At 40.7% G+C, this 20,978-nt stretch overlaps 1 protein-coding gene across 1 annotated transcript in view; it reads left to right on the plus strand.

Annotated features, from left to right (window-relative positions):
- LOC126295463 (serine/threonine-protein kinase Pink1, mitochondrial) overlaps positions 1-17,543 on the plus strand; it is a 109,358-nt gene extending 91,815 nt beyond the window's left edge. The window contains exons 8-10 of the mRNA XM_049987993.1: positions 8,519-8,626; positions 13,504-13,745; positions 16,502-17,543. Coding sequence (XP_049843950.1) covers positions 8,519-8,626; positions 13,504-13,695 — 300 coding nt within the window. The 3' untranslated portion in view covers positions 13,696-13,745; positions 16,502-17,543. The remainder of the gene's footprint in view (positions 1-8,518; positions 8,627-13,503; positions 13,746-16,501) is intronic.
- Positions 17,544-20,978: the final 3,435 nt, after the last annotated feature.

Here is a 20,978-nt window from a genome sequence, read left to right on the forward strand (position 1 = left end):
TGCTTACCGTCCACATTTTATTTCTGTGCAAGGCAACACAAATACCATCAGATACGGCTTCATAACGTGTAAGTTTGTATGTGATGTTAACAAAATTCTGTTTTCCAGAAATGCTTTTCTTGCTGCTGTCAGTTTCCATTTTACGTTTTCAGGCATTCCGAACCGAGCTGCCGGAAGGGTGTACGTTGTGCGTGAGGTCTGCCTGCTTGTGTGTGTGTGTGTGTGTGTGTGTGTGTGTGTGTGTGTGTGTGTGTGTGTGTGTGTGTGTGTTATCTTTTCTGAAGGTGGTTTGGCAGAAAGCTGAATTTATAGCAATCGTTATGTTGTGTCTGTCTGCAACTCAGTGTGTCATTTACACAGTGCGTAGTGATCTATCCTCTTCCTAATATTCTTGATATTACAACCTGAAGTTTCCATTGCTTGATTTTGCCTGCTTCCTCCGTTGTCAGTATTTGTGCTGTGCAGTTACCAAGTCATCTCCAACTTTTAGTGTATCATTCCCTCAGCCTGATTTAATTTGGCTACATATGATCCATCGCCCTTTATCTACATTTGTTTGTACTACTTTCATTGATATTCATCTTAACAAGGGCTTTTCAAGGGGTTCAACTGGTCCCCCCCCCCCCCCTCTCTCTCTCTCTCTCTCTCTCTCTCTCTGTGTGTGTGTTTCTTCCCCCCCCCCCCCTTTTCAGGATATGATAGCATTTACATTATCATTGTCCAACTGACTTTTATTTCATTTCTATTTTCCTGTTGGTTTCCTTGTATGCTGTACGTACATATTAAATAATACGGTGGTAGGCTCCAACACTGGCTTACTCTCTTCTGAACTATTGCGTCCCTTTCATTTCACTCTTTCTTATAACTACAGTCTGGTTTCTATATGAGTTGCAGATAGCCTTTCACACCCTCTTTTTTTCTACTAGGGAGCAGCTAAAGTGTTGGTTGGAGGAGCAAATCTAGGAGGTCTCCCTCCACCATTTCTGCAAGCTGTCTAGCACGGGTGTGCACAGTACCGTATTTACTCGAATCTAAGCCACACTCAAATCAAGGAAAAAAATTCTCCCGAATCTAAGCCGCACCTGAAATATGAGACTCGAAATTCAAGGGGAGAGAGAAGTTTTGGGCCACACCTCCAAATCGAAACAAAGTTGGTCCATTGTAATGTGAGACACAATTTAGGTCGGAGGGATGAAGATACAGCTACAATAGTTTGGTTCGAGTCGTAAGCTTAGCAGTTAAGCTTTACCAGGTAGCCACCGCTATGCGTCAGGCGCTCCGTCTGTATTTATATGAGTACCCTTCCTTTTTCACATGCTTCGTCTGGTTTGAATTGATTGTTTATTTTTCTTTGATCTGATAAGCGCTGTTCTCTTCGTTATAGGTGTTTACATCACTCTAAGCTGAAAATGCATTACTGTACTTCATCATGCATTATTTGTTGCATTCTGATACTGAGTGTTTACGGCCTGTCACCGCTCGCCTCATGACTTGCTTTTATGCACGCTAATTAAGTGTCAGGAAGTCGTTTCTGAAAGTATTTGTATGGAGTGTAGCCATGTATGGAAGTGAAACATGGACGATAAATAGTTTGGACAAGAAGAGAATAGAAGCTTTCGAAATGTGGTACTACAGAAGAATGCTGAAGATTAGATGGGTAGATCACATAACTAATGAGGAGGTACTGAATAGGATTGGGGAGAAGAGGAGTTTGTGGCACAACTTGACTAGAAGAAGGGATCAGTCGGTAGGACATGTTCTGAGGCATTGAGGGATCACCAACTTAGCATTGGAGGGCAACATGGAGGGTAAAAATCGTAGAGGGAGACCAAGAGATGAATACACTAAGCAGATTCAGAGGGATGTAGGCTGCAGTACGTACTGGGAGATGAAGAAGCTTGCACAGGATAGAGTAGTGTGGAGAGCTGCATCAAACCAGTCTCAGGACTGAAGACCACAACAACAACAACTGCCGCTTACAATTAAAGAGAGGAGTTGTCTCATTAGTGAAACAATGGCAAGAGACTATTTGTTGCTACTTACACTGCTGTTTTCTTTGATAATGATCAACAAGAACCAAATAATATACTGCATATGATAGAAGTTCTGAACAAGAGTTTAGCGAAAAATTTTCTCCGTTTGAAAATTTTTGCTGACGCCTCTTTAGTACTTAACATTCTGCACAGAAATTCGAGTCATCTTAGATTTAAAAATCTAGTCAGTTGCCATGCTTCACTTCTGACTGTATCACTATTAGGCATAAGAATAATACGAATATAAACATGACATGATATGTATATTCTTCCGCGTTTGCTGTTGTCTCACTGTAGTTTCGTAGTTTATTAGGCAGACAGGATTTAAATGAGATAGCAGCAAACACGAAATAATACATGGCAAAATCTTTATATTCGTATTATTCTTGTGGTGCATGTGATTCACAGTTCATAAAAGTTCCTATTAGCAACCATCTCTTCTCACAGTTAGGAAAAAATTCAGAATGTAGAGTTGGCCATATTGACAAACAGTCTTGCCAATTGGATTTTTGTAGTACATTGAAATGTTGCTACAATCGCAGATGAACAATACAGAATTCGTATTTACTTTGTTGGATAATGTATGAAAATGCATTGGTCGAAACTCTGGGTGGAGAAAAAAAGCTCATCTTCCACCTCTCTCTCTCTCTCTCTCTCTCTCTCTCTCTCTCTCTCTCACTCTCACTCTCACTCTCACTCTCACTCCCTCCCTCCCTCCCTCCCTCCCTCTCCCCCCCCCCCCCCCCTCCCTGATGCAGAGGTTTGGCGCCAGTATTTATCTTTGTGCCTGCAAAGCATGCCTGTGTAGCACTACATATATTCTACGGCAGAAGTTAGTTGTGGCGGCACCTTCCAACATTTTTCAGCTCTTCCATTTACTTTGCATTCGATTCTAAGCAGCAGGTAGTTTTTTGGATTACAAAAAACAGGAAAAAAAGTGCGGCTTGGTTTCGAGTGAATACGGTACATTGCAAGAAGCTCACTAGAAAGTGATAATGATAGCTGAAATTGGCAGGTAGTATATTAAAGTAAGGATATTATAGCTAAAAGTGGACCGTGACTTAAAACGTTTATTATGGCTGTGAAACCTTCCACATCCCTGCGCACTCCCGCAGGCAGCACATCACCTTCCCTCCACCCCTATTTTGCTATACCTCCCCCTCTCTCCCGTGCCTCCTGACCCTCGCCATCTGCCCCAGTAGATTGTTGCTCGCGTCGCACAGTCGCAGTCGGGCTGCACTGCCAGGAGACTGTCCCTGTGTCGAGCGGTTGTCGTGTCTGTGTAATTTGCTGTACAGTCGTGAATTGCACGGACAAATCACATTGTGTCAGCTGGCTTTAAAAATGACTTTATCTTAATTGGGGCAGCTGTGGACTTGTAGAATTTGAGGCCTCTTGGCTTCTCGTTTCCTCTCTTCCTAGAATGCCTTCATTCTTTCACTTCTTTCATTTATCTCCTTCTCAGAAATGCAGTGTATGAAACTCCTTTTTAGTGCAGGGTGTATACAATCCGGGAAAAACCCGGGAATTTTTTAGAATTCTGGTAATTTTTCATTGTTTTAGTTACCAGTTAAAGTTTTGTGATTTTGACTGGTAAGAACCAATACTCTAACGAAGGATATTACTGTATCCCGCTTCTGCAGAATAATACTACAGCAACAAAACATGAAGGAGAGGGAAAAAAAAAAAATTATGTCGCAAAGGAAATGCGCCATGTACAGCAAAAAAAAAAATACAGTGCTCATACAAGCGTCTGCCAACCAAAGTGTTTCAAATGCTTTAGGAAGAATATGCAGTGCTTCCTAACAACAAATTGCCTCTGATGAGCATGATGTGACGGCAGTTTTGGGTGGGCTCTTGCGCATGCGCAGTAGAGTCGCGTATGAGTCATACCTTCTCCCACTTCTCGCTACAGATGTGTCGCTGGGCGCCACTACCTAAATTGCTCCGGTTCGGGAGTATCGTAGATCCGGGGCTGATGCACAGAGCAGTCTTGATTTGTAGTGGGGAGGTGGGTAGTCTCCACGTGACCTGTGTTTACGTTTAGTGATTTTGCTGTTTCCTCTTTGTTTATTGCTCTCGCATTAAATGAAAACAAAACAGATTTCTGTGGCCGGGAGCTACCAAATGAATTAAAATACGTTTGCATAATTACGGAAGGCTAAAATATGTTGTTAGTTTCAGGTTTTATTTCCACCCTTCTGAGAGTCGAGCATTAATCGCCTTGCAGATCAATGACATTATTTTTGTTAGTTTGCTAAAGGGATTTGGCTTTTATTAATTAATCTTTTGTGCTGAGGCAGTCAATTTATTTGGAACGAAGTGTTTAATTTCACACTGTTGGCTAGTTTCAACTGTTCGCTGCATTTCAAGTGCACGTTTTCCATCTTCTAGTTTCTGTGGCATTATGCGATAATAAAGAACTGAACATGAAATACAGTACTGGTACTCAAGAAAATTTACATCCGAATCTGGACATAGGATTGTGCACTTTAAGCTGAATTATGCATTTTAGTATGGTTCACGAAATTCCGATGCTCTTGAAGTATCCTCTGATGTCTTCTTTCTGTTATGACATAATGTAAGATCTTTTAATGTTTTACACACTGCGAACATCCGGGCTTCCTGTGTCATCGTAGCTGCGCAGGCGCAGTGATGCCTGTTATCTGGCACACTCTGGCAACTGATGAAACGAACTAATTCCTAACAGCTCACGGGAAAATATTGCCAATGGTGGTTTGAAAAGTGTTACTTTCAAAGTAAATTTCCTTTTACACAAGATGAACTATGTGCTCGAATGTACGATGAATTTCTTAAATCACAGAGCATTTGACTCATTTAAAAATCAACTCTTTGAGGATGGCCATCTAGAAGAATTTTGAGCCCAGAAGATCAGACATTTATGTTGTTATTAAAAATTTTACTGGCACATTTGTGTGATGTATCTAAAAGTGTAACACGCACAAAAAGATCAGCATTATATGTGGAAGCTTACCTTCTCTTGCAGCTTATTAATCTTAGAGACCAATATTATTTGTGAAAGCTTTGTCTTTCTTGTAGCAACGCTATGTATATTAATTTAAACCATTAACTTTTCTTTTTTGTGCGTTCACGCTACTTTGAGTGATCTTGCTATTGGTTGACTATATCACGTGTCCTATGCGGTCATCAGCTGGCGAGATCACGTAACATGAGCTATGACTGGCTTACATAAGCGCGTCACAATATTGATTTCATTGCTTTGGAAATTAACAAGCAGTGTTTAGTGGAATTCGAATTTATACCTCCTTAATGAAAATATGTAGGGTACATGTTGCTCCACATCAAAGATCTTTCCAAAGTGTTTCCACCCCCCATTCACACCCCCCTGGGTTTCGTTTTCTAAAGTGCCAGCAAATTCTATGTCTGTGTAGAAAACAATAAAAATTCTAAGGATTGATAAGTTTTACAGTGCTGAGGAAACTTATACTGTCACTTAACATGGAAAAAATGGATTTTCATCCGGGAGAAAATGTATTTTCAGCTGGGAAAAATCCGGGAATTCTTTGTTCTTGTCCATGTATACACCCTGTTAGTGGTTTCTGTTGAAGTTATTTTACGCTATTGACTTTGCTTCCGAATTCTTCAGTGTTGCACCATCTCCAGTTTAATGCCAGTTTCTCGTGCATCTCATTAGACTTGTTGTAACCCCTCAGAGGTTGATTTTTAATGCTGTGACATAATTGGAGATATTTTTGCTTATTCAGTTTTCATCCATTCTTACTAGGAGTCCATAAAATTTCACTTGTTGATATCACATTCTGTCTGTGATCTTTCCAGTGTACTTGTAGAGCTCCTGGTTTTCATTATTCCTCAGTCACAACAGTTATCTTATGGGATCCCAGGAATTTCCAGGGCATCTTCCTTTTCTTCTTTTCAAGTTCTTGTAACTGTTACTTTTTATTTACAATAGCTCCGTCTGAGTTTATAATTAAATTGCAACATCCAGCCTTGGCCTCAAAAGATATTGCTTATTAATTGTACCTGTTCTGTGTTAGTTTGTAAGTGAGGGGTAATTTTCTAGCTCTCTGTTGATTGCCTCTTCATCTCGTCCATTCGGTTGGATCCATTCTCCTAAGTATTCGAATTATTCTCCCCTCTTTTACTTTTAAACCATTGTTGTGAAAATTCAGCCTGTGGTTTTAGTATTTCTGTTCAGTGAAAGCAAGCAGTTTCATAGAAAAGCTTCGCAAACCTATCCCTCTCTCCTCTTCGGTAAAGGAACTGTCAGTTTGAAAGTATCATTAATATGAGGTCTGTTCAAAAAAATTCTGCAACTTTCTCCACAAAATTTTTATGTTCTTTCCTTGTACTTACATTGCACGGTCTCCTTCGAAATACTCTCCTTCACAATCGATACACCACTCTCAATGCTGTTTCCACTTCTGGAAGCAGTTTTGGTACACCTCTTGCTGGATCGAGCGAAGTACAGTTTCTGAATTTTCTTTTATCTCTTGTATTTTTGCAAATCTTTATTCTTTCAATAGGGTTTTCAACTTTGAAAATGAAAAAAAAAAAGGTTAGCAGGGGCCAGGTCTGGAGAATACAAAGGATGAAACAGCACAGTGATTTCATTTTTTGTGCAATAGTCACAAATCAACAGGGATGAATGTGCGGGTGTGTTGCCGTGGTGCAAGAGCCGTGAATTGTCTTGCCCCATTTCAAACCATTCATTTCCTTGTCACATTTTCTCGCAGGCATCACAGCACATCCCGAAACTACCATCGATTAACAGTTTGTCCCTGTGGCACAAATTCATGTTGAACTAATCCTTCAAATTCAAAGAAAACTGTTAACCTGATCTGACAAACATTTTGTGATCTTAGAGACACTTTCCCATCCATTGTGAAGATTGAACCATGGTCTCAACATAACCGTAGACACATGTTTCATCACCAGTTATGATTCTCTTAAGGAATATCTCATTCTTATTTGTGCAATCCGAAAGCTCTTTACAGACTGCAAGGCGAAGAGGTTTTTGATCTTGGCAGCAACACGATGCATGGCAAGATGCTGTATCGGGATTTCGTGATACGATACAACTGAAATGTTACATTCTTCTGCTCTCTGTTGGGCAGTCAGTCTTCGATTGGCACACACAATTTCATTGACGTTCCTCACATAAGCATCATTGGTAGACAGCCAAGGACATTCTGAATGAGGATCATCTTTAAGTTTTTTAAAACGTGTGAACTGTTCGGAACACAGAGTACAACTTTAGCACTCGTCAACAAAGGCTTCCTGCATCATTCAGTGTGTCTGTAAAAGATTTCTTGAGTTTCACACAAAATTTAATGCATGCATATTGCTTCTCCAACTCTGCCTCTTGAAATTCGCAAACTGTCTAATGCAATGTTTTACTGAGTGTAGCATTGAACAATAATTAACAGCCATACAACAATGAAACTTCCAACAGTTACACATTAAACACAGACCTGCAGGGACGTAAACCACATTTTGCTCTAACACACCATTGGCGCGAAATTCCGAATGTTCCAGAATTTTCTGAGGATACCTCATAAATGTATTTCATGTGTGTGTCTGTGGTACTGACACTTGGCATGAAGTAATGGACCCTCCTGCAATTTGGTCCATCAAGTAATTAATGCTTACATTCATAAAATATACTACCACATGAATATTGTTGTCTAAAATAAGTTAAATTAATTTGTTTTCACAAAGTTAGACTCACATGATTGACTATAATAATTATTCCAATGCAAAGGTCAGGCCTGTACACAGTATTAATACAATATCATTCCAGAGGCTAATTTAATAAAATTCTGGGATGTCTAATTACTTCCCCTTATATCTTTTGATTAAGCGTTAACAATTCCCAGGTGGAGTCATTTCACGGGTGGAATCGTGATTTTCAGTTCAGTGGCATACAAAAATAACTGACAAAATGGCCTTTGTTGCAAAGATGATGAAATTCCACAGTTTCTCATTTACTATTAACATGTATGATCATTTTTTGATTTGGTCTTAAAGGGACGGCATACAAAAGCACCCCAGTCACTAGTCGTTGATGTAGTAGTTGTAGGATACTAAATTTTTTTGTTCTGCAAAGTGCACAATTTTATATTTATGAACATTTAAAGCAGGTTACCAGTCTTTGCACACCTTTGATGCCTTATTAAGATTCCACATTGCTACATTCCAAACTTTACTACTCTTACTGATTTTTCCTGAACCTTACATTAATTTACATTCCCCTGTTACTGCTGATTGTATGTTTTTGCGTTTTGCTCTGAGACTGGGATTGTGGTTATCAATTGCAGTAAATAGTATAAATAAATATGTCTGGTTGTCGAGTGTGTCGAAAGTGTTTGGCTGCCAAATCTCTGATGCCGATGTCAGAGGTTTGACAGTCGGACAATTGTTGTGAAATTTGACATTAGTGACGTGACGTAGCGGTGTCCTGCAGCTGTGGACTGGTGTTACAGAGGCTGAGTGCTGAGATGGCAGCGACGATCCTGCAGCTGCACCTGTGGGCTCCCAGCAGCTGGCTGGGCGGTGGCGAGGAGGGCCCGCAGAAGCCGACCAGCAACGAGGTGAGTACAGCCCCGGCTGCCACCTGGCTGATCTGAAACTGGTTCACAGAATGTACTGCAAAGCAAAAAAATGGAACCACAAAGGGGAAGTGGGTAGATGTGGTGTACATTTACAGACAAACAAATGATGACAATTTCGAAAAAATTCACATGATTTATTCGAGAGAAAGAACTTCACAAGTGGAGCCAGTGAGTAATGCATTGGTCCACCTCTAGCTCTTATGCTAGCAGTTATTTGGCTTGGCATTGATTGGGAGACTATTTGGATGTCCTCCAGAGGGACATCGTGCCAAATTCTGTCCAATTGATGAGTTAGATCCGAATCCCTAGATGGTTGTAGGGCCCTGCCAATAATGCTTCAAACGTTTTCAACTGAGGAGAGATCCGAAGACCTTCCTGGCTGAGGTAGGATTTGGGTAAGCATTAAGATAGGCAGCAGAAACTCTCTCAATGTGCAGGTGGGCATTATCTTGCTGAAATGTAATCTCAGGACAGCTTGCTGTGAAAGGTAACAAAACGAGGCGCAGAATATTTTCGACCTACCGCCGTACCGTAAGGGTGCCGCACGTGAAACCGAAGGGGTCCTGTCGTGGAATGAAACGGTACCTCAGACCTCGACTGTGGGTTGTCAAGCTGTACGGCGTGTGGCAGTCGGGTCGGTATCCCACTGCCATCCAGGGCATCTTCGCTGGTCATCGAGACTCAGTATGAAGTGGGATGCATCATAGAAGACAGTCCTACTCCAGTCAATGAGATTCCAGGCTGAATGTGTCCAACACCCCTCCAGATAGGGATTGTCGATGTAGAGAGGTCAGTGGTGGTCCAGGCCAAGGGGTGCTGTGAGCTCAGCCATTGATTCGTGAGCCGCCTTTTAATAGTACAGTAGAGTGTCGATTATCTGAAGTAATTGGGGGACATCCGCTTCTCCCGGCATCGTCAAACAGTGGTATCGCTCATATTCGAATGTCGAACAATTTGCCGATAACTCTGACCGGCTTCTCTGAACCGAACTACACGAACTCTCTCAAATGCTGACATCTGCGTACAGTATTCTGAGTCTGTGAGGCATATTTACTGTCCAATTGAGTACGTGTAATAGAATTTGCAAAGGTTTTATGCACTGGTATCAACGCATCCCGTTTATGACCTTTAACAGCCGCACGGTGAAATTGTGTTACAGCTTCTCACATTCATCCGTCAACTGACAGAAGTTTACCATTTTGTATTTTCCATCAATATCTGTACAAATACAGGGTGTTACAAATAGGTACAGCCAAACTTTCAGGAAACATTCCTCACACACAAAGAAAGAAAATATGTTATGTGGACATGTGTCCGGAAACGCTTACTTTCCACGTTAGATCTCATTTTACTACTTTTCTTCAAATCACATTAATCGTGGACGTACCAGCGTGACTTCAAACACTTTGTTACAGGAAATGTTCAAAATGCCCTCCGTTAGTGAGGATACATGCATCCATCCTCCGTCACACGGAATCCCTGATGCGCCGATGCAGCCCTGGAGAATGGCGTATTGTATCACAGCCGTCCACAATACGACCACGAAGAGTCTCTAGATTTGGTACCGGGGTTGCGTAGACAAGAGCTTTCAAACGCCTCCATAAATGAAAGTCGAGAGGGTTGAGGTCAGGAGAGCGTGGAGGCCACGGAATTGGTCCGCCTCTACCGATCCGTCGGTCACCGAATCTGCTGTTGAGAATCGTACGAACACTTTGACTGAAATGTGCAGTAGCTCCATCGTGCATGAACCACATGTTGTGTCGCACTTGTAAAGGCACACATTCTAGCAGCACAGGTAGAGTATCCCGTATGAAATCATGATAACGTGCTCCATTTAGCAGTACATACTGACAAAACTAAAATGAGCTCTAACATGGAAATTAAGCGTTTCCGGACACATGTCCACGTAACATCTTTTCTTTATTTGTGTGTGAGGAATGTTTCCTGAAAGTTTGGCCGTACCTTTTTGTAACACCCTGTATAAAATAGTGACCAGTTTGCATAAATCCTTCGTGGTGTGTCACGTTTTTATTTCCGATAATACCGATGCAGGATAGAGTGCAGTCCCACCTGATATTCAATTTCCCCACAGGTAAAGTGGCAGGGAAAGAGGAAAGAAGGTAGAGGCCGCCAGGACACTGCACTACCTCTGCTGATGGTCCTCCGCAGAGCACCTCGTGCACTCGTGACGTCACAGCAGTGCGTGTTACAGTTTTTTAATGTGCCAGTTAGTGTTCACAGTTTGATGGAAGAATTGCATTACAAAGTGGGCACAAGAAACTGCACACCAAACAACAGTCTCAAGATGATGCAACAGCTCTTGGTAAAGTACTAATGGGAATTTTATGTGCCCTAGTGCCATGTGACTATAATACCAGTGAGTCACTTTTGGAATTGGCCAACTTGTATAAATATCTGGTATAATACTTTGTAGTGATTAACACACGATCACATAGACTCAGTTTAGGGTAAAGCAGGTGATTGGTAGAATACTGGGGAAGAAGATTGCTTGCACATCACTTGTGTGACCAGTTCTAGAATATTGCTCAAGTGTGTGGGATCTGTACCAAATAGGACTAACAGAGGATATTGAATGTATACAGAGAAGGGCAGCATGAATGGTCACAGGTTTCTTTGTTCCGTAAAAGAGGTGTAACGGTACTTTGACTACCGCACCTCCGCCAATACAAAGATATGATTTTCGATCACGCATGCAGAAGAGTGCTGCGCCAGTGACCGATTTTTATAAATAATTTTGATCTTTTTTTTTTTTTCCTTTCGCGTAGGTGTTTGTTTCTAACAGTGGCAGTACTATCTTGTCTGTTGTAAAGACACGCTAAGGTAGTAAATGTTTTGCTAAAGCTCTGGAATACAGTACCACGAGTGCCACCACCTAGCAGGATTTTCTCAAACAGTTATATGAAACGAGGGTGCAAAATGTCAATACTTAGTACTTACCAAGCTCACTACTTGCTAATGGCCTATCATGATAAAGAATATTGTGTTTAAGTTTCTTATTGTTACTTGGGGTGCGTTTTGACAGTTCCTTCAACCCACATTAGATAGAACTGCCAAAAACCAATACCATATTTACTCGAATCTAAGCCGCACCTGAAAAATGAGACTCGAAATTCAAGGGGAAGAAAAGTTTTAGGCCGCGTCTCCAAATTGAAACAAAGTTGGTCCATTGTAATATGAGACACAATTTAGGTCGAATGAATGATGATGATACAGCTACAGTAGTTTGGTTCGAGTCGTAAGCATAGCAGTTAAGCTTTACCAGGTAGCCATTGCTACGCATCAGGTGCTCCGTCCGTATTTATACGGGTACCTTTCCTTTTTCACGTGCTTCGTCTGGTTTGAATTGATTGCTTATTTTTCTTTGATCTGACAAGCACCTTTCTTTGTTATAGGTGTTTACGTCACTCTAAGCTGAAAATGCATTATTGTACTGTGTCATGCATTGTTTGTCGCATTTTGATAATGAGTGTTTATGGCCTGTCGCCGCTCGCGGCATGGCTTGCTTTTGTGCGCGCTACCACCGCTTACAATTAAAAAGAGGAATCGTCTCATTAGCAAAACAATGGCAAGAGACTGCTATTTGTTGTTACCCTTCACTGCTGCTTTCTTGGATAATGATCAACAAGAACCAAATAATAGACTGCACATGATAGATGATGTTCTGAATGAGAGTTTAGCAAAAAATTTTCTCCATTTGAAAATATTTGCATGTGCCTCTTTAATACATTACATTCTGCACAGAAATTAGTCACCTTAGATTTAAAAAATCTAATCAATTGCCATGCTTTACTTCTGACTGTATCACTATTAGGCTTAAGAATAATACGAATATAAACATGACATGATATGTATATTCTTCCGCTTTTGCTGTTGTCTCACTGTAGTTTCGTGGTTTATTAGGCTGACAGGATTTAAATGAGATAGCAGCAAACACCAAGCAATACATGGCAAAATGTTTATATTCGTATTATTCTTATGGTGAAGAGAATACTGCATGTGATTCACAATTCATAAAAGTACTTTTTAGGAACCATCTCTTCTCACAGGTAGGAAAAAATTCAGAATGTAGATTAGGCCATATTGACAAAGATCCCAAACAGTCTTGCCAGTCGGATTTTCGTAGTACATTGAAATGTTGCTACATTCGAAGATGAACAATACGGAATTTGTATTTACTTTGTTGGATAATGTATGAAAATTCAGTGGTCGAACCTCGGGGTGGAGAAAAAAGCTCGTCTTCCACCTCTCTCTCTCTCTCTCTCTCTCTCTCTCTCTCTCTCTCTCTCTCTCTCTCTCCTTTTTTTTTTTTTTTTGCGCAGAGGTTTTGGTGCCAGTATTTATCTTTGTGCCTACAAAGCATGCCTGTGTAGCGCTACATATATTCGATGGCAGAAGTTAGTTGTGGTGGCACCCACCAACATTTTTAAGAAATTCCACTTGCTTTGCACTCGATTCTAAGCCGCAGGCGGTTTTTTGGATTACAAAAACCGGGAAAAAAAGTGTGGCTTAGATTCGAGTAAATACGGTATTGTGAGACACAATTGGAAGGGACAACAATTCTCCAGTGCTCAATAGTAACAGATTCGGAAAGTTCCCCACTTTCAAAATCGTGAGCCACCTGTGATCAGGGGGAAGAAGGACAACAAATTTTGGGAGTAGTCGATGCACGAGCAGTGGTAGTCAATTCGACTAGTGAACCTGGCAAATTTTGACCCTGTCCCTGCTTGGAGGTGTGGAACGCAAAGTTATGTGTCTCCTGTGCTAATGTATAATAAAGGAAACATTTATATAAAAAGGAAACATCGTTATCAGAAATCTTAAAAATTCACTTGCAGATCCTGCAGTGGCTGCTGTGCCTGACAACGAAGGTGCTCTGCGAGGGCGGTCTGGGCCTGTGCGCCGTGGGTGGGCGGCGTACGTTGGCAGAGTACCGCCTCATCTCGGCGCTGCTGTCGCGGGCCTCGCTGCACCGGATCAAGGCCGCCCTCGCGTGGGCGGTCGCCGCTGCGGTGCCTGAGCTGTACTAGCCGCTCGATGCAGTTCTGACGGTGGAGCCGGAGACACTAGAGCTCGGAATGTGGGTATATTGCTGGACTTGGAGATGTCGACCTGAAAATTGTAAAATTTTAATCTGTATCGGGTCGTGAAACACACAGAACGCCAGTTGCGGAAGCCCGTGTACTTAACTTTTGTATGGCTCTAGTAAGCTGATCAAAACTGTCAGTGTGGCATTTAGATGCACCTGACCACTCACTGTGGAATGCAGTATGTCACAGTTACTGGCAGGTTTGTCCGTTGCCGAGTGAGTTGTGATATCTGCCGATTTGAGCACACCGCTCGGATAGGGTGATTTCTGAGCTCTCGAGTATGTGACACTTGCAATTGGAGGCCAGCTGGCAGAAAAGCGTTTACAAATAAGTTAATTATGTTTCTTGTGGCATATACAAAGGGGCAGTATGGGACAGATACGCATTAACATAAAAATATTAAAACACTAAAAATTTATAATTTTATGTGCTAGTAAATTCTCACTTATTAAAATACTACTGGTTGCTATGTTTTGGTCAAATGAAGTTCTCTGAGAAACTGAACACTTCAGCCCTGTCTGCAAAGGACCTCTTCGAGGGTACCGATTCCTACTACAGTCGGCACGAAGCCAAAGTACAAATCGCACACTGATAGAAGCAACAAACTACCCTCCGTCCCCTTAAAAAAGTTATATCATCCACAGATAGGGACAGAACATTTGATTTCTCCAGGAAAATCAACCCTGACGCACTAACCTGGACTACTTTAAGTGTAATATTTCTGGCCACAAATTTTGGGTTTAAAACTGATCAACTTTGTCAGGGATTTCCAAAACACGTGGCCTGCGTTTGTACTAATCCTCATAAATGTGCTCCACATTTTCAAAAAAAAAAAAAAAAAAAGTAACATTTATGTTCTTGTGATTAGAGTTATATATTTTTAATTTGTAACATCAATTGCATACTCACTGTAACCCAGGGTATTGTTTCTTAATTGCGATATTTATCATAGTTTCAGCAGTGACATCTGTAATGGCTTACTGTTATCAAAAACTGCAAAGTATAACATTGTGTTAATACTGCATGTTTAATATGAGAAAAACTGGCAATTTTTAATACACTCAAAACACATCATGCAGTGGAAAGTTAAGAAAAAGTGTAATAACTTTAAATTGGGTTTAAATGTGAATTCCATGAGACCACAGCACAATTGGCTGGAACATTTTATTAACTGTGTCACGTCTGGCGGTGGAAGTTTACATTTTACAGTTACAAATTTGATATCTGCATAGTTGGATGTGACCAGCTGAATCTGCTTTACACAGACATTGTGCCCAGCTGCACAATCGACACATTTTAGCTGAAACCACACAGCAGAATGTATGTCACCACAATCCTACAGCGACATTCCCCCAGCCCTGTGGCCTGTGGTTTATTGGGCAATGGTTGCCTTGTGTTTGCTGTTCTATTGCGTGCTGCAGATTTCCTGTACTGATGGGTTTTTTAAACTAAAATGAACATTCTGTACTGATTGTTGTGGCATACTTCAGATTTTGTGTGCTTTTATTCTGCTTTTTACAGATGTCAGGACATCTGTAAGAAAAGCTGAGCCTTCTAAGCATGTCACTGAAGTAGCAAAAAGAACAGCTTATAATAAGACTACCAAAACCTTTGTCATGGATAGGCACTAGTAATGTCAATAGTGTCGTGAGTAATGCTTCTTTCTACCTACACAAATCGATATCTAAGCCACAATTAAGATCCAGTAATGAATAAAAGTTCTACGTACTAACACAATTTACTGCCAAGTCACAGCCTGTAAATGGATTTCGGGTGTAAACCGTTCATTAACAGAAGTTGGTAACCATCACCTGATGGCTGTAGAGTACATACAAATGCGTACCTCACATAAATTGATAGCACGTGTGCTGATCATGGTGTTGTGGTATTGACAGACTGTTCGTGCAACCGATAATTCATCAAATATAAAAATTCGATGTCGAAAGTTTCTCACTAGAGTACTGTAAAAGAAATAGTCACTTAAACAGAGGATCGGCCAAGGCAAAATGGTTCTACTGCCAGAAGAAAATCACTTAAGAGGGTGTAGCAGACAATTGTGCTTGACTAGATACTGTGAAATTAAGAAAGTGTCGTTTGTCAGACAACCTTTTTAGCGAGATTGCGTAAAAATGAAATTTATCTCCTTTTACAGTGTTCCGAAGTACTATAACCTCGGGAAGTACCTACTGCTATGCATTATTCTGTTATTGAGTGATTGGAAAAGCTTCTAGTTCCCGCAATCCCTTCAAAAATTTTAAGAACGCTTCGTCATTTGTTTATTCTGACAAAAAATTGATGGAACTGCATGTAAATATACGTGCTCGATAATGAGGAACTGTCTTGCACTTATGATATATTTGAAGTCTGCAATGCCATGCTGCGTAGTGACAAGATAGCAGCGACAGCACTCATCATGTGCAGGCAGACCCCCCTCCCCCCCAACCCCCATTACATCTACGGAGTTATATTACCTTTTTCCTCCATTGTCACTGTCTCATTTTTCTTATTCTTCACATAACATCCGTACCAGACATAGCATTAATTACAAAATTTCCACACAATTTAACCTCAAAACAGTATAAAAATATGTTACTGTGTGTGTAAGGTGTACACATGACATAGTTGTTTAGTTACAAGCTATCCATGTTGTAGAAATTGATAGTCATTTCTGTGTAACTTTTACTGTGTTTTTCATCTTTACTGGAACAATTATTACCTTCTGTATTGTTGTAATTTCCTTTTGCAGGGTGCTGTATGGCTGTAGTTGTGCATAAGAGCTTGAAAGTTAACACCATTGCCCTGCTTCGAGCTACAGTTAACTCGTTTGTATTGACTGCTTTTGTTCCTTAGGTTCTATTCTGGTGAAAGTCTATACATGGCTGTGAATATTGTTAATGTTAACTTTTTCCTCTCCAAATGTAAGTTATTGTATATATGGAATAGAATCTGCAGGAGAATTAGCCTCAAAGGGAGAACTTCGTGACTCCTTTCTCTTGTAAATGTTGAGGATCCACCGTTTTTATTTATCCTATGTTGAATTAATGAATTTGTTTCTCCATCTCTGCCGTCATAGTATCAGAAGGGTGGATTCTTTTGACTGTTTGGTGATTGATTACCACACTTATGTGACTTACTGTAGATAGTATTATTTGTGATATGATTCCTCTTCATATTTCAGTTACATTAATTTCAGTATTTCAGAAAATACATGAGCTTTAGTAGCTGTTTTTTAGCTGAGATCTGCTACTGTAACTTAATCTCTGTGTGTGTGTGTGTGTGTGTGTGTGTGTGTGTGTGTGTGTAAATATAGGAAAATGCTTTAAGAACAGTCTTAACACTTAAAACAAACTCATTAAAGGTTGATAAAATGGAAAAAAAATTCAGGTCTGCTACTTACTTGTGAATCATTACTACAAATGTATGTTTGTATGCTGAATGTTCCTTTCTTGACAATTTTGAATTGTTAAAAAATATGTATATATGTAACACAAGAGTCATAGTAATATGTACTTAGTACTGCACATTATCTTAAGTAGCACTTTTATGTGACGTGAGATGCAGTGGAATATTGTGTACTGAATAGTATGTTAATAGTTGGTTTTCCTTGTGTGTTCTACGCTGTTCTTCCTTCTTTTTCCCTACTTTTATTGTCAGTTCAAAGAACAAGGTACAGTCTTGGTACACTTGACTGATGTATAGTACTATTTAATGTGTTACTTTGCTTGTAAAAATATATTTTCCCATGACTTTCGTGTCAGAAAAGTGTAATAAAGCTATTTTTCTGTAAACATGTGTTTATTACCACACAGTTATGGCTTGCTGGCTCCAGCGTAAGAATAATTAACATTTTATTTCTTAAACAAGTTTAGATTTTTTTCCACCCCTCCTCCTCCTCCCACTCCTCCTGCAGCGACAGGAGTGTGCCTTTTTCTATAAGTGTGTACTTTTGCTAAAATTGCTGGAAAAAGAGCAGGAGGTCATAAGATAGTGAAGCAAACCATTTTCTGTTGCGTCTTTGTACGAGGGTTGGAACTTAAATAGTGGCAACTGTTTACTCACAACCGATACAAAACAGTTACATGCTTGCACCTGTTACTGTATTTCAAAGCAGTTACCAGTGCTGTGTAGAAGCCGTTGCCTCCGATGTGGAAGGTCTACTATACTGTTAGCAGAGTCTGTTCTGTTGATGGTGCGAATGGAGCAGTCTACTGCCTGTCACATCTCGGTAGCAGCTATGAAGCGAATGCCACGAAGTGGTTCTTTTATCTTCGGAATCAAATCAGTCACAAGGACTTAAGTCGTATTACTTTTCATTTTTGGAGCATCAGCTTCAACCAGCTTTGCAAAAGAAGTGGCGAAGACACTTTCTGTGCAACCCACCCATCATTTTGCACGACAGTGCTTGGGCGTTTACAGAGCAGGCTGTGGCTGCTCTGTACGGTCGATGGGACTGGGAAGTACTGTACGATCCACCGTACTCCCCAGACTTAAGTCCTCGTAACTTTGATTTGATTCCGAAGATGAAGGAACCACATCGTGGCATTCGCTTCAGAACTGTTCCAGAGATTCGACAGGCAGTAGACCGCTCCATTTGCACCATCAACAGAACAGGCTCTGCTAACGGTATCCTACTCCTTCCACATTGTTGACAATGGTTTCTACACAGTGCTGGTGACTACTTTGAAGGACAGTAACATGTGCAAACATGTAACTCTTCTGTATCGGTCATGAATAAATAGTTGCCACTATTTTAAGTTCCAACCCTTGTACAAGCCACCCATCCATCCACAGTAGGTGAGTGGTTGTGTTTATTTTATATGTGTATTGTTCCATCCAGGAATTTTACATTTATATGTGAATATGATGTGGAATGTTCTGGGAGAATGTAAATAATTTGGGACTAAAGGTGACAACTCACCAAATACTAAAGTCGTAGACATGCAGTTAAACAAGACTGGAAACTGCTAGCTTTTGAACAAATCTAGAGTGCTCAGTGATGTAAGTACAACAACAATGTGCCAGGAGGAGGAGGAGAGAGAAATTTTGTTGTATTATACTTCTTTACCTGCACAATAAGACTGCAGTGCCAATTTTTAAGTAGCAACAATACCAGAGAAGGAAAGTTGCTGTTCACCATATATCGGAGACGCCGAGTCGCGATAGGCACAACAAAAAGATTCACGCAATTATAGCTTTCGGCCGTTAAGGTCTTTGTCTGCAATACACACACGCAGTCACGCAAACGCAACTTGCCCACTCATCTGCAGCCTCAGAGAACCCCTCCCCCTTGAGGTTTTTTTTGTATCCGCCACTAACCACTATCAAACTGGAGTCTTAAGTTTTGGAAACAGATGAAAATTTGATAGCACCAAGTTGGGACTGTGTGGAGGATATTGATGACAATGAAACTGAGACATTACCCACTACCTTGATACACACTACAATTTGGAGCCCCCTTCTAACTTGCATCAGCAAAGCGGGAAAGGCGACCGAGGAATACTGCGTGACTTACCTTACTGATAAATGATACCTGAAAACATAATGTGTTCTATAAGTCTGAGTAATGCACTACAACTCTCAAAAAACCCTGGGATCGGTCAACCTCTAAGTCATATGGAATGGAGAAAATGCGAATAGTTTAGGACAAAGATCATAAATAATATAACCAATTTGTTGTACCTACAATTTCTAAACATATTGAAATTTAGTTTTAATACTGTGTTAATACCAAATAAAAATAAACCTTCTTTTCATTCTAATTTGTAATGTATACTTACTTACTACTTACTCCTTGGCGCTGCAGTCCATGTAGGGCCTCAGCCTCTCTGGCGATCACAGCCTAATCCTGGCAATTTTCTGTTAGTTTTCTCCATCTCCTGACTCCAATCTTTCTCAAATTATTTTCCACATTCTCCAGGCACCGTTTCCAGCCTCTCTCTTTGCTCCTTTTGCCACCTGGATTTCCTGTGCGAATCTTTTTGACAGCTCGATCCTTTGACAGTCACTCTACGTGGCCCAGTACGTTTCAATCTGTTACACTTAATTTCAGTCCCTCTGAGAAAATAACGCTGCTCAGCGGCCAGTCTGGTACGAGAAATTGTGGAAAAAATTGCTACAGAATGGGGAAGAGATAGTAAAGGAAGATGCTCTGATGACGAGAATCCTCTTCGCTTTATTGGGAGGCACTTTCCTCATGTCACCCCAAGTGACCAGTCCAAGAAACGCAGACTATAGCGTAGATGTGCACTCTGCTCGAAACAGAATGTGCGCCGTGGCCGGTATTATCTTTTTAGATATACTTTTGAAAAATACTACTACTACTAATAATAATAATAATAATAATAATAATAATAATAATAATTTATTCTTGATTTTTTGGCAATGCTCAGCTAATATATATTACCCAATCTGAACCTCTTTACTTCATGAACTTTTTTATCAGTGTTGTGTACATAGTTCTGCATAGTCAGCGCGTACACAACTTTCCCACTAGAGCGCGCCCTGCTAAGCACAACAGTGTAGGAGCCGCGCTCGTCCGTCTCCACTCTAGGAGATGGCGCTGCCATAAAGACGGACCAAATTCTGCTTCCGCCGATCCGCGTATTAATATGTAATGCAGCCAATGAGATTGCTGCTAACGTAGAACCTTTTCTCCTCACTCGCGCAGTGATACCTGAACGCTCGAGGTTGATACCTGAACGCTCGAGGTATTATAACGAGTGTACAGACTTCCGATTTGTCAGTCTGCAGTCAAGTTTCAGTCAGCGCCTAATAAAGATATCATATTCCTGTACATAGCCATGAAGAGAAATATATAGACATTTTGTCAAGTAACAGAGATAAGTGAGAATAAGATTAACGTACCAAGACCAAAGAGACTTCAGATTGTCAATTGTAAACAGCATCCGGAACCAAGGCAAGTAATTTTTATGCTGGTTATTATTTTAATAAATGTGTGTGAAAATGAATCAAGTTCTGCTTGAAGTTGGTCACCGTCAATCTGCTACTCTAAGCGTGTGAGTGGCATTTCTATCGTGTGACCTAATGTAAGAAGATAAACACGGCACGATAAGACCACGAGACACATTGCTGACACTCGCCTACTTCATTTGAGCGACTAGTCAAATAATCTGATGGTGTGTGTACCGAAGGTCTTACAGTACGCACACCACAATCAGAGCACGAGAGCACATAACCTTGCAAACCAGTTTTGACATCTTCAT

Source organism: Schistocerca gregaria, chromosome 11 (assembly GCF_023897955.1).
Source record: "Schistocerca gregaria isolate iqSchGreg1 chromosome 11, iqSchGreg1.2, whole genome shotgun sequence".
NCBI lineage: Eukaryota > Metazoa > Arthropoda > Insecta > Orthoptera > Acrididae > Schistocerca > Schistocerca gregaria.